At 36.6% G+C, this 14,193-nt stretch overlaps 2 protein-coding genes across 2 annotated transcripts; both read right to left on the minus strand.

Annotated features, from left to right (window-relative positions):
- Positions 1-5,115: 5,115 nt before the first annotated feature.
- LOC107955044 (fimbrin-5) lies at positions 5,116-7,566 on the minus strand. The gene is made up of 6 exons (XM_016890752.2): positions 7,322-7,566; positions 6,981-7,101; positions 6,529-6,699; positions 6,105-6,337; positions 5,845-6,016; positions 5,116-5,710 (listed from the first exon to the last, which is right to left on the minus strand). Exons 2-6 carry the CDS (start codon positions 7,065-7,067, stop codon positions 5,660-5,662), a joined length of 714 nt encoding a protein of 237 aa, XP_016746241.1. The 5' UTR covers positions 7,068-7,101; positions 7,322-7,566; the 3' UTR covers positions 5,116-5,659.
- Positions 7,567-12,081: 4,515 nt separating this feature from the next.
- On the minus strand, positions 12,082-13,692 carry LOC107955041 (fasciclin-like arabinogalactan protein 7). Its single transcript, NM_001327631.2, has 2 exons — positions 13,584-13,692; positions 12,082-13,071 (listed from the first exon to the last, which is right to left on the minus strand). The coding sequence occupies exon 2, from the start codon at positions 13,036-13,038 to the stop codon at positions 12,247-12,249; it is 792 nt and encodes a 263-aa protein (NP_001314560.2). The 5' UTR covers positions 13,039-13,071; positions 13,584-13,692; the 3' UTR covers positions 12,082-12,246.
- Positions 13,693-14,193: the final 501 nt, after the last annotated feature.

Here is a 14,193-nt window from a genome sequence, read left to right on the forward strand (position 1 = left end):
GAGATAATACCGAGATTCGCGCTGGCTGCTTGCTCAATTGTTCCACCACACTATATTCACTGTGCTTAATAAATTTCAAGAATTCTTGAGCTTCTTCCTCATTCACAGGCTTTTTAGTTTCTTGCACGGGTGGAATTTCTTACTCGACTTCGACCTCGTTCATCACTGCTTTCCCTTTTTGTTTCGAGTCGCTACTTTTCTTTACCAGTTCAACTTCTTTAGAATAGCATCGTCCACTTCGAGTAAAATGACCTACCTCCCCAACATCTTCAGTTATGGCTTTGGACTTTTCAACTTCCGGTGTAACGATATTAACATCACATTTCCACGGTACTGTTTTGTTGTCCTTATACGAGAAAGGAGATGGTACTTCAATTACCATCTGTGGTTTCAATGGCTCTCTCATCGCGTCGTAATAAATTACCAACGGTCGATCAGCACTATAAGGGGGCCCTGATGATTGGCTATCAGAGACGCATACTTCTCTTTCGTTGGCATCTTCACTCTTGTTAAGGACCTTGATCTTCTTATTATCCATCCGGTCTTGAATTAACCTTTTAAAGTCCTCACATGACTGAATGTCATGTCCAACAATCCCATGAAAATTGTAAAAACTTTGACCGTCTTCTCCAAAAATTCTATCAGAGTGACAGAGCAATCCTTTCTTAACCAATACCTCCCAAATTTTCTGCAGAGGCGTCCTTATTTCTGATACACATCTTCTGACCTTCCATTCATCCTCTTTCCCCACTGTGCTCACATTCCCTTCGGTATGGTTAGGGAACGGGTTCCCTGTAGCGTTACTAGCACTATCGAATCGTAAGATACCCGCGTCAATGAGTCCTTGAACTCTCATTTTGAAAGCGAGACAGTTCTCAGTAGAGTGCCCTTGGTTCCCTGCGTGGTATGCACAACTAGCGTTTGGATCGTACCACTTTGGGTATGGAGGTTTAAGGGGTGCCATGTAATGGGGAGAAATTAGTTGTTTTTCTAAAAGTTTTGGGTACAATTCCCCATACGACACAGGGATGGCGATAAATTACGGTCTCTCGGGATTATGCCTTGATTGGCTTTGGGCGGGTACCGTGTTTTGTGGGAAAGTGGTGACGGGTCTTTGGTTGTTCGTGGCGTATACGGGGCAGGACGGATGTGGTGCTTGGTAGTAAGGGGTTTGAGGGGGATAATAGGAATTCGGAGGTGGATAATTTCGAGGTCGGGGTTGGTTAGGATACGAATTGGGAATGTAACGACTCCCAGTTCCCACCATGTGGGGTTCTGGCTCTTTCTTCCTTAAGGGTGCTGCTTTTCTTGAGCCTTCTGATCCTTCCATTCTACCGCTCTTGATGGTATTCTCTATGAGTTCACCGGATATTACAATATCCACGAAATCTTTCGTGGCACTTCCCACTAATTTGTCATAAAACGGCACCTTTAAGGTGTTGATAAAGAGAACGGTTATCTCTGTTTTTGTTAGTGGGGGTTCCACTTGGGCCGAGACGTCTCTCCATCTCTGCGCATACTGTCTGAAGGTCTCTGATGGCTTTTTCTCCATCATTTGCAATGTCATTCGGTCTGGCACCATGTCTGATACATGCTTGTACTGCTCGCAGAATACAGACGTCAAGTCCTTCCAAGATCGAATCTTTTCTCTGCTAAGTTGGTTGTACCACCGAAGAGCTGACCCTGTTAGACTATCTTGAAAGCAATGTATGAGTAGCTTATCCTCGTTTACATAACTGGTCATTTTTCGACAGAACATGATGAGATGTGCTTTTGGGCACCTTGTCCCATCATACTTTTCAAAATCAGGCACCTTGAATTTCGGAGGTAAGATTAGATCAGGTACCAAACTGAGTTCTTTGGCACCTAGTGCGGAGAAGACTTCAGTGCCTTCTATTGCTTTGAGTCTTTCTTCTAGACTTCTATATTTTGCATCATGATTATCCAATTTCAACTTGGCTACCTCTGCTGGGTCGTCCAGATCTGGAACTAGTGGATCAGCAAGGCTTGGCCCTGGGTTCGACACGAATATTCCTTGCCCCAGATTAGTGGGTGGAGCAGGTGGCATAGGTCGTTGTTCCAAGACTATGGGTTCCCCTTGAGTATACCCTCTTTGTGTTGTATATGCGGGTGGTGGAGTGAATCCCGGGGGATAGAGTGGATCCTGATCGTGGTGAATTCTTGACTGAGGTTCCATAACATCGGGGTTCTGCACGGGTCCTTTTCCTTTGACCAAAGTTGTCATCATCTCCATCATTTTGGCCATCTGATCTCTTTGCTCGAGTGATTCCTCTCGAGATCTCACCATTAGGTCTCTCGTTTCTTGTTGCGATTTGGCCAGTTGCTCTTGTAATTCCTTTTGAGCCCTTTCCATCCTTTCAATTCTCTCATTGAATTCAACCTCCATTACTCTAGCTTGTCGGCGCGTTTTATACGGATGACGTGGTTCCAGTCTTGTGGTATTACAACTGCGAATTATATATTTTATCTTCAGCGACCGAGTATGGGATATGCAATGTATGAATGAAGGCATGAATGAATGCATGAATGTCAAATGAATGTCAGTCATGAATGAATATGCAAAAATTTGGTGTTAATTTCAAGATAGCCCCTATTTAGGCATTTCCTTAATCAAAGGAGTATTACACAACGTTTCGGTCACTCGTATAATTGACTCCTCCATTAGAAACCCGTTTTTGGCAACTAATCTCTAATCAACACCTTCCTAACAAGATGCCTTCGATGCATGATGAAAAATAAAAATACAGACAAACGACCTTGGTTAGCGCAACACATATAAACAGAGAAAAACTGTGGAAAATCTAACAAATTAAGCTACTTGGTCCAGTGGACTCGATTCCCTTGCTTAGAAAGCACAAATGTAAAAGAAATAGAAGGTAAGATGTGCTTTTCCCGTGTACTTATTTTGGTGACTACTAAACGAGCGGAGGTTCGGCATGGCTCTAGTTAGGTGGCTCGTATAGTTTATTATATGCAGTTTTAGTTTTAGATAGGTACTCGAATTGTCCGTACTGTCATCTGCTAAGATTAGTACGAAGCCTCGGTCATAACCCATCACAGACTTACGAGTTCAATTCGAGGGATTACATTTACTTATGCCTATGCGGAGGGACAAGTTAACTCACGAAAGCATAAGTCATATGTAACCCGAAAGTATTCACTAGCCTGTGCGGAGGGACGAGTTAACTCACGAAGGCGTAGCGTTTACTTTCACTTAAACAGGGACGGAGCCCGGGTATAGAGCTCATGTTATGTAACAAAAATGCACGTGCACGGTGTGCGGGGAGAAACTTGCAAACCTTTACGTTTTATTTAAAAAACTAAACTAAAACTAAAATCACAAAAATTTAAAGCTGAAAAACAACCGGATAAAACAAGTTAGAATATATACAACACGATGCAAATGCATGATTTTTTTGAAAACAAAAAATTTGAAGATCACGACTAAATGTTAATTTAAACAAGGAACTTTGAAAATTTTGACAACGCGAGTTTAATTCGACTCGACTCTCAAAAAGGGTCCCCAGTGGAGTAGCCAGCTGTAGCGACGTAAAAAAAATTTTAGTTTCGCTTGGTCGCTAATTGTGGCAATTTATTAAACATTTGAAAACCAACTTTCGATTTTATTAACAAAGGGAGTCGCCACCGATCCTTTTTTATAGGTGTGATCGGACACCTAATTATTTTAAAACAAAAAAGGCCAAATTTAGGTCTACGTGAAAGTCCAGAGAAAAATTGGGGTTCGGCAGTCAGTTACGCGCGAGGAAGGTATTAGCACCCTCGCGACGCCCAAAATTGGTATCTCATAAACATGTGTTGACTTGATTTTTAAAAATACGAGTTCAATATAATATTTAATCGTGATCCGATTGAAAAATGAGAATTTTTAGTTTTCGATTTTTTTTAGAAAGGGTGTCCCGTCTTTTAACACAAGCAGACGAATTTCACCCAACATAGCGATGAAATCGATGGCTTAATATTAAATCGGTACATTGCCTTATTTTTGAAATTAATTAAAACATGAAAAAAAATATTCCTAAAGTGAGAAATCAAAAATAGATGAAGGACGCAAAAAAAATGATATCATTAATGAAAATATTAACATGGAATACTAGAATATTAGAATAACAATAATAATGATATTTACAAAAAATAAAAATAAAAACAAATCATGTACTAATAATAAAATAGGAAAAATGATATATTTGGTAATAATAATATAAAACAATAATATGTACAAAAAATATACATATATATATAGGCATATAATAAAAGTATGTAATAATAATAATAATATCTACAATAAAAGAAAATATTAGGAAACGTACATAAAAAATATATACATAATATAAATATAATATATACAATATACACATATGATAAAAAAACTATTAATATGTACATGTATATCTATATACACATTAAGTAAAAGTACTAATGCTAACAATATTAATAATAAATATAATAATAGATATATATGCATATAATAGTAAGAAACGAAACATAAAGAATATATATATAGCTAAATATAATATAATAATAACAATATATAAAAATAATAGTGATAACAATATTACATATATAACATGATTAATATTTAAAGTTGAATTAAATAGCAAAATAATATGAAATCCAAGGTGAATACGAAAAATAAATGAAAAAGGACCAAAATTGGATTAAAATCAAAACTTTGGGGCTAATTTTTTAAAAAAATATAAAGGAGAAAGGACCTATTAGAACGCGCATAAAACTGTGGGGGACCAAAAACACAATTAATCCTCCCCTCAAAACATAACATAGCAAGAGGGACTAAATCGCAAAGCGCTACATACTTTAAGGCCAATTTTTGACAAAAAAAATCATTTTGAAGAGAGAGAAAAAAAAGGGAGAAAGAAGAGAGAAGAGAGGGGGGAAAGGAAATCCGGCCAAGGGGGCCGGTCACCGGCCGATCGTCGGCCGCCGCCCGTCGCCGGCCACCGCCCACGGTGGCCGAAAAAGGTAAAATTTTTTTTCTTAACAATATATGTATATATATAAAGAAAGAAAAAACAACACAAAAAAAGAAAGAAAAAAGATTCGAAAGAAGAGGAAAAAAAGAAAAAATACAACCTTTTTATTGATGTTTCTTTTGTGTTCAAAATTTGAAGGGATTTTTGTGTTTGTCTCCTTTTTCAATCTTTGTAAAATCCCCCCTTACATGATTTTGAATGGCTTTTTATTGCCATCTTTTACATGATTTTCTATTATTTCTTTTTCTATTTTGTAGGTAGTGGTGGTAAACAATGGATATCAAAAATGGGAGGAAAAATGGGGCAAGTGGGAAAGTGGCTAGGTGGCTAGGGTTTCTTAGTTTTTTTTTTTGGGTTAGGGTTTTTTTTTTGGGGTTAGGTTTTCTGGGGGGGGCTTAATGGGCTTTTGAATTGGGTTTAATATTTGGGTTTTGTAATGGGTTTGGGTAGATGTAAATGGGTCATGGGTTAAGGGTTTTAGTGGGTTTAGAGGTTTGGTTGGGTTTTGATATAATCGGGCCCGGGCAATTTGGGTTTCTACACTATGGTTGAAGGAAACTGATATGATCAGTAAGGTTTCCATGATTCTACAAATTACAAACACAAAATAAATGAGTTCAAAGGAAGCTTCAATTGGATACCTTAATAATTTGAGAAATCAATCCAAGTACCAGGTGGGGCTAGAAAATAAAAACACCAAAAAGAAGAAGAAGAAGAAGAAGAAAAGATGATAGGAAGAGTTAAAATATTGTACAAGTTATACTAAAAAGCATGTATAACACCAAAATTGGTATTGGGAAGGAGCATTACGTACTCTTGCTTCAACAAGGTCTTGTGTGCCAATGTTAACCACGGTGCAACCAATAGCTTTTGCAGAATTAAGGCAAAGAGTATGATTCTCATTCCTCTCCCAGGGATTAAGAACCTTTTTTGTGTTAATAGCTCGCTCATCTATGGTCCCAGGAACAGCTACATTGATAAGCTTGCTGCATGAAAGAAACTAAAAGTGTCAACAAACATCAAATCAGGATTCAATAAGAAGGACTAAAGCAAAGTCAAGTCCAGTGAACCAACCAAAGAAGGACTCCATCTTTCGCAAGATCAAATAAAGCGTCTGTGGCTGGATCAATTGGAAGAAAATCTTTCAAGAATTCATCTTCTGCCAGATAGTTATTGATATGAGCAACATAAGAAGCCTTCTCAGATTCATTAATAGCATGGTGAAAAGTGGTCGTGGTTGCCTTGAGAAATGAAGATCTCAAGCCACCTGATTTTTCAACTGCGCGACCTTGCAAATCTAGATAAAGCTGCCAATTCACCAAACCCAAACATTGCCACCTAGCAAGATATAAGGAGAACATATGCCAAAAAGAAAAAGGAAAACTACACACCAGGTATTGTAACATCTAGAAACCTTAATTCACCACATTTCATATATTGAATAATTAGCACTGCTATACAGGAAAAACACTGCAGCCAGTATATTGAAAAGACTTACCCGAAGGAAGGCCTCAAAATCAATTTCTTCACCCATGTCACTGTTTGACTCTCCCAAGAAAGTCTTAATCTCATCCTCACTAAACATTTCACTGAAAGCTTTCATACCAGCAAACACTGGTGGCAGATCATCCCGAGTAACACGGCCATGTTGTGTCCTCACAGAGATAAACTAAAAGCAACAAGAAAGAAATCAAAGTTCCATGTCAAGAAAAAGATTTCCAAATACCATATAATCATGTAAAATAAGGTAACCTATAGTTGTTATTTTGCTAGTAGCAAAGGTATATTACCAAATTAAAAAAAAAAAGGCACTTTAAAGAATTAGAAGTTGAAATTGTAATCTTTCAGACCAAAATGCATGGTTCACTTTCATTCAAAGTAATTATGCAAATGAACTGAGCTACAGGTTACATTCCACGGAAAAAAAACAAGAAAAGAAAAAAAGGTTACCTTGGATTTGAGGGTTCGGAGCTCGACTTGAGTGAACTGGCTTTGAAGCCATGGATCAGAAACAATCACACCTTGATAACTAGACATTGTTTTCCTTGGTTTTTCTGCCCAATTTTGTCCCCTAATCACGCACCATATCAAACTATCAAAGATTGTTTACGCTTATATTTCATAGTACTTAAAGCCAATGAAAATTCAACAAAACAAGATGCAACAAATGCAGAAACCCAACAAACTGACGTGCATGTACATATAATTCAATAGGAAAAGGAAACGATCAACCCCAACTATATAAAAGAAGACATGATATTTATGAGAACAGAGAAAAGAACAATGTAAACCTTAAGAGAGACAGAGAGAGAGAAACTAAGTTAGAAGGGTGGGTTCCTCCATATAGGGGTTTTGCTTCTTCGATTGTCGAAGTTATGGGGAGTTGTAAGAGAGAGAGAGAGGGGGGGGGGTGATGTTTGGGTGATATTGGAATTGAGTGAAGGGAAATGAGGATGAGAGAAAAGCGTGATGGCCCTTAGTCCTCACGTAACCCGCGAACACTGCCGATTGCAAATGTGAATAAGACAGAGTGAGAGAGAGAGAACGAGCAAATTGGCTCATTTTAACTGTTTATTAAATGCTTTGATATCACTGTCAATTTTTCTTTGGTATTATCTTTTCTATATTCCTATTTAAGATTTTGCTAATGATTTACACCTTTTTAACTTTAGCATCATTTAGTAATTAGGAAATTATGAATAAAATAATTTATTGCAGCATTTAATACGATGCCATTATTATTAAATATATCTTTGTAAGTAGCTAATGAGATTTTAAGTGAAATAGAGTTCAAAAGTGAGTAAATTTGAATTTAGTTGATTATTTAATTTAATGTTTATAATGATTGGGATTTGTTGATGTAATTATAATTTTAAATATATTTATATCACATATAATGTGTTTAATTGAATTGGTGTTACGAATTAATCGGACACAATTAAGTTTGGGCTATATTTTTTGGGGTAAACTCTAGGCAAATATGAAGTGCATGGATACAAGTTATGCATTGGAATGAAAGACTATTCTGAAGCTACTTTGTCTACGAACAAGGAAGCTATAAGTAATGCAGCTTTGAATCTCATAAAGAGTTTCATCTTGACTCAAGCTAATGGCATGCTTAACACATGCAAGTCGGAAGGGAGGTGCGTTTCCAATGACGAACGAGTGAATGATGCGTAAGTACATGCCTTTGGGATGGGAACAACAACTAGAAACAACTGCAAATACCCTTGTAAGTTGAGAAGCAAAAGGAGAAATTCATCCCAGGGGCTCAAACATAACACCAAAACAACACTTCAACATATTTTGGGCTTAGAATCGATTGAACCTTAACCATTCTTTGATACCAATAACAGTAATCCTCTACACTTGACTCAGACAAAAAATATGAATATAATATGTTATATTGATTATCGAAGTAATCCTAAACAAAACAAATTCAAAATGCACCAATTTTCATGCATAATTAAATTTAAATCCATCATGATTAAACCATAAGTCCAAATCATGCTTCATTGATGATTAACAAACACCAAATCAGTGAAAATAGGCTTAAGAACAACATTTAAGACCCAAAATATCAAAACAGGACAATAGGTCACGAGACTTGGGGTATAAGTCTCGATACTGGTAACCTTCAAAGCATAAAAATCAAATCTGTCTACCAACTCTCAAGATTTAGGGAGAAATTCTTGATACCTGATGACCAAGTGTCGATACTTGTTTATCCAATCTACAGGAAAATGCCAAACTTTGAATAAATCTTAAGACTTATTCATCTTAGTCTTGAGAATTTAACCCAAAAATACATAAAATATCGTTTCAAGTCATTTTAACATGCTTCAAAATATGTCCAATCATGTACCAAATGTATACGCACACGTTAAACATATCAATTCAAGTTTGAAAACAATAAAAAATTCCATAAAAAAAAGCTTAATCAAAATTAAACTACCAAGGTAAAATATAATGCATAAAAACATATTACTTAACGTCAAATTTGATTATAATGTTCAGATAAAAGTAAACTATAATGACATACGTTCCAAATATGTATTTACCAACTCGTGTCACGGGCCGTAGGTCAAAGCTTGTAACCATTGCGCACAAAATGTCCCATAGAGGTCAACTTATTAAATGGGGCTCATTTGACCCAAATGAAATGCCCAACTCGTGGAATCCATGGAGAAGCCCATCTGTTTGAAGCTTTGGTGGCCAAGTGAAACACTTCAGTCAAACTAGAGTTACCATGGAAAATAGGGTAAATCCTAAAAGGATAAATGTATAGAGTTTAAATCCCTTAGGACTCTCAATTGTAGATAGGCTCTAATCTTAACTGTCGATGTAACTCAATCTATACCATTGATTTTGGGGGAGCTTAACTATAAATAGAGATCTCTATCTTCATTTGTATTTATCTCATTGTATTTAGTTATTCTTGAGTTAATAATATATTTCGAGTGCATTTAATCAAACACTTGATGTGCATTATTTTCTTGTAGCTTTCCAAAACTTTTGTTGCTCTTTTTGTTTCGAGTTATTTCCGCTATATTTTTTAGCACCTTAGAGAAATTCTGCGAGAATTCTCACTTTGCGAAAGTTAGACTGACTTAGGCACATTTGGAGTGAATAAATTGTTTAAAGTTGCACGAATTGCGAAACGAAATATCTAGCCCCGTGATAGTTGGTATCCGAGCTAAGGTTGTGAATGCACCGTTTAAGATGTCGAAAAGAGTAGGCAAGCAAGAGCCAATGGAAACCCGTGAGAGGATTAGGAAAGTAAGTTGATCGCGGGATATGCTGTCAACTTTAGATGGTAGGGTGGCCAAACTTGAGGGCTCTATGGGTGATGTGAAGGAGACCCTCGAGGAAGTTGATGGGCATACCACAGAGTTGGAATCGAGGTATGATAAACTCAATGACCAAGTCTCAAAGGCCTTCAGTGACAATATGGATGTGATGCAAGGGGTCCTAAATACTGCTGTGGGCGAGGTAATTGAGAAGAATGATGCTCTCAAGGATACGGTGCCAACCTTGAAGGAAAATATTGAGGAGCTCAAGGGGGAGCTTAATATCTGCAAAGTCTTCGGGTAATGGGGTGTTGGCTACGACACCTATGCCTAAGGTATATGCCTCGAAGTCGAAAGAGTTCAATGGGACGAGGTTCGCAAATGATGTGAACAAATTTTTGTGGGGGATGGAGCAATACTTCCATGCCAAAGGCATCGTGAATGATGCTATAAGGTAAATATTGTTGCCATGTATTTTACTGATGTTTCTTTGTTGTAGTGGAGTCATAGGTCCACAAATGAGAAATGAGATGGTACCACTATTAGGACTTGGGAGGAGTTCCATAGAGAATTCAAGGCACAATTTTACCCAGAGTATGCCGAGGATAAGGCTCGAGCTAAGTTGCGCTGGCTTACACAACAACACACAATAGAGGAGTATGTGCGGGAGTTTAGTGAACTCATGCTCTAGATTTCTAATTTGGGTAAGAATGAGGTGTTTTACTCATTCATGGATGGGCTAAAGCCCGTGGGTGAAACAAGAGTTGCAACATTGAGAGGTCTAAGAACTTTCCAAAGCTATGATTGTAGTAGAGTCCTTATTTGAGCTTGTTTTGAGGAGAAACAAAGCTCAGAGAGAGGGGCAACGATGAGAGAGATGAGGAAGGGTCAATCGAGAATAGCAACAACAATTGTGGCAATAGGAAACCACTGAATAGGAAGTAGAAGCCCAACAGCAAACTAAAGAGGCCAGTGAGGTGCTTTCGTTGCGAAGGTCTGCATATTGTGAGGGATTTTTCGAAACGATCCATGATATATGCTATCGAAGGGAATTATAAGCTAGATAGAAATCAATAAGACTTGGTTTGCTTGTACGTTCTATTAAAGCTAAGAGAGTTAGAGAGAATGGGAAGAAGTCAGTGGAGTGCTTTCTTGTGTTGTGGTCCGTATAGGAAGCGGGATTGTCCAGAGCGATCCAAGACTTTCGTGATTAGTAAAGAAATGAAAGTGGAGCTAGAGAATGAGGCTTTGAAGCTTGGGCAAATGATACTCAATTTTGCAAAAGCGAAGAGGGATCACAAGCAGAAACCATCCTGAATCGAGGTGCACGGTGCCAGAATCATCGATGAAATTCAAAGTGTATTGGCCATCAACAAGTGTAGTGATGGGGCATTTTGTATTGAGGTCATTGAAGTCGGCAAGGCCATAGTATTTGGGCAAGGCATGGAAAATGATGAACGATTTAAGCTGATCATCATTGAGATTAGGCTATGATAGGGTATAATTTACCCTTTATTGGGTTATGAAATTCACTGTTGTGGAATGATGCTACATACTACAAAAGTTGTATTTCCAACATACTAGCTTTCTATTTCTTATCTATTTTGAACTCATGCTTTCATTTACATCAAAGTATACACGTTACGCATACATAGTTTATCATCCATTCGGGATTAAGGTATATCACACTATGAACGTGACAAGTGAAAGTGAATAAATCCATAAACGGATCTAATCTTTATTCTACTTAGGTCATGTCTGATTTACCATAAGTTTAGTCAGTCACATCTATGTCTCTATCTTTTATGAGTCATCAACTTCGATACTTAAGATAAGGTATCTTCCCAATTGAAGTTGATAGATGACATGTTGGTCTTTTAATTAGTTTGCTTGTTTCCGATAAGACTAAGGACATGTTAAGATTATCTACTAATATAAGTTGTCTTTTTGTATTATGATATGATTATATAATACCGCTTAATGTTAGTTAAATGTTAGATAATTATTGAGCTAGTATTTACTTTTATTTTTCTTTATGTGGAAAAATCGTTGAAGATAATATAAAAAAATATTTTGTTAAACCAATTGATTTTGTTTTATGTTTTATCTCGTTTCAGCTTTTTAGTGCTATTTATGTCACCACTCACCCGTATTGTTGTGTCTGACTTAATATAAATTGTAAGCCGTGGAAGTTACTTATACATGAATTCTAATAATAAGTAAATAAAAGAAAACAGTAATCCATGCAAAAGGCGATTTAACTTGAAATGGTAATTATAACACAAGAACTTCCATTCTTAACACAGAATCTTAAGAACATATACAAGAAAAAATGGTTTTATAATCGAAGTAAATTCAATTGAGAAACTCAGAGGTGTGCTGCCCCCCATGAACATAACTTTAAGACTCAAAATGAAGTCTTATTATTAGAAAAGCAGAACCAACCCACCTAAGACTGCCAAAACCAGATGACTCCAAATGCTCAACTTCATAACCCTATGAGAAGCTGAATCCGATGGCAAAGCCTTCGACGGAGAACCGCCTTCTTTCGAGTCTGCGGATGGAGAATCCGCAGCTGGGCTAATATCAGGAGCTGGGGATGGTGCAGGCGTTGGAGGTATATCGGTACCAAAGATAGCCTCAGGAAGAAGGACCTTATTCACCTGATATATCGCGACGGGATCGGTCGAATGTACAGCGCTGGATACTTTTGTTTTGCTCCATCCTGAATCGAGGTGCACGGTGCCGGAGTCATCGGTGAAATTCAAAGTGTATTGGCCACCAGCAAGTGTAGTGATAGGGCCTTTTGTACTGAGGTAATTGAAGTCGGCAAGGGCATAGTATTTGGGCAAGGCATGGAAAAGGATGAGCGATTTAAGCTGATCATCACTGAGATTGGACAATGACGGCTTCTTAAGACCCTTGAACGAATCGTCTTTCGGTACGAAAATTGTAATGCCTTGTTCAGTGTTGTTGGCTTGGCTTTGGAAGGTGTCAATCACTTTAGTTGATTCAAGGTAGTTAAGGAAAGTGTGAAATGGACCAGCCACAGAGAGTAAATAGGTTAGGTTTACGTATTCTGGTGCCGGAGCCGGTGCAGGTGTCGGAGTTGGGGTCATTGCCACCGGAGCCGGTGGACTAGCCGTTTGCCCATATGTCAAGGAAGAGCACAGGAGCAATGCAGAACAAATTATCATAAAATTCCTGGAAAACTGCATTTTTCCCAGAAATTTGGTATTCGGTCCAAATTCCTACGAGAATCAAACCCATCACATTATGAACAAAAAACTGATATAAAATTCCCTAAGATCAAAACCGCATTTCACAATCTAGATAAGCAACTTCAAACAGGATCTAAAACAATTGAATTGCAGATGACATAAAAATGTGAAGACCAAAACTCAAAAATAAAAATAAAAACAAACAATTTTCAGCTCTTGAGCTCCTTCAGATGAAGTTGAGTAACAAAATTCCCCGAGTAATCAAAGTTCAGAACAAAAACCCAGATCAAATCTAATATTCACTTTACATTGAACTTCACACTGGAAGTTCCCTGAAAATCCAAATAACTTCCTCAAGAATCAAGAAGGAGAAAAAAAAAACTACAACCAGAAATGTACATCAACAGAAGCTAAAAAGAAAAATTTTTAAAAAAAAATTCTAGATTTAACTTCAGCATTAAATTAACTTGAAAGAAGAACTAAAGAATGCAACTTTAACAGAAGCAAATTTCAATGAGAGCAGAGAAATGAAGGACAAAAACCTTGCTAAAGAGGAATTCAGAAAGAAAGCTTAATCCTTCGCTGACCAATGTAGCAGATTGGTATAAGCTGGGAGACGCTATATAAAGATGTGTTCTTTTTTTTTTTGATAATTTTTTTATTTTTGTGGTAATATTTTAAGGGGAAAAAAAAGAAAAGAAAGAGAGAACATGGACCTCATTTAATGTCTCATTCGTATAGATTTTATGGTTAAGAATTATGTTTTATATTAATTGCCAATAAAACTTTTTAACTTTTTGTAATCAAATTAAAATAATATTATCATTCTTTATATCTGAAATAATAATTTCATCATTCTTATACCTTGAATTTTTTATTTTAAATATTTTATTTATACATTCAATTAACCACGACCACAACAATTCAAACAGTTGTATTATTTTTTAAGCATAATGATTTATTTGTTTCTCGAATTTAAAAAAAATTATTTTAATCATTTATTTAATTTTTCGTTTCTTTTAATTTTTAAATTTGTACTATTTGTCAAATCATCCCAAACTGGATAAAAATATTAATGTTTGTTAACTTTCCACATGGATGCCATATTGACACTTAAATAATTTTTTAAAATTTTAAAAATTAAAAAATTAA

The sequence above is a fragment of the Gossypium hirsutum genome, chromosome D07 (assembly GCF_007990345.1).
Source record: "Gossypium hirsutum isolate 1008001.06 chromosome D07, Gossypium_hirsutum_v2.1, whole genome shotgun sequence".
In the NCBI taxonomy this organism is placed as follows: domain Eukaryota; kingdom Viridiplantae; phylum Streptophyta; class Magnoliopsida; order Malvales; family Malvaceae; genus Gossypium; species Gossypium hirsutum.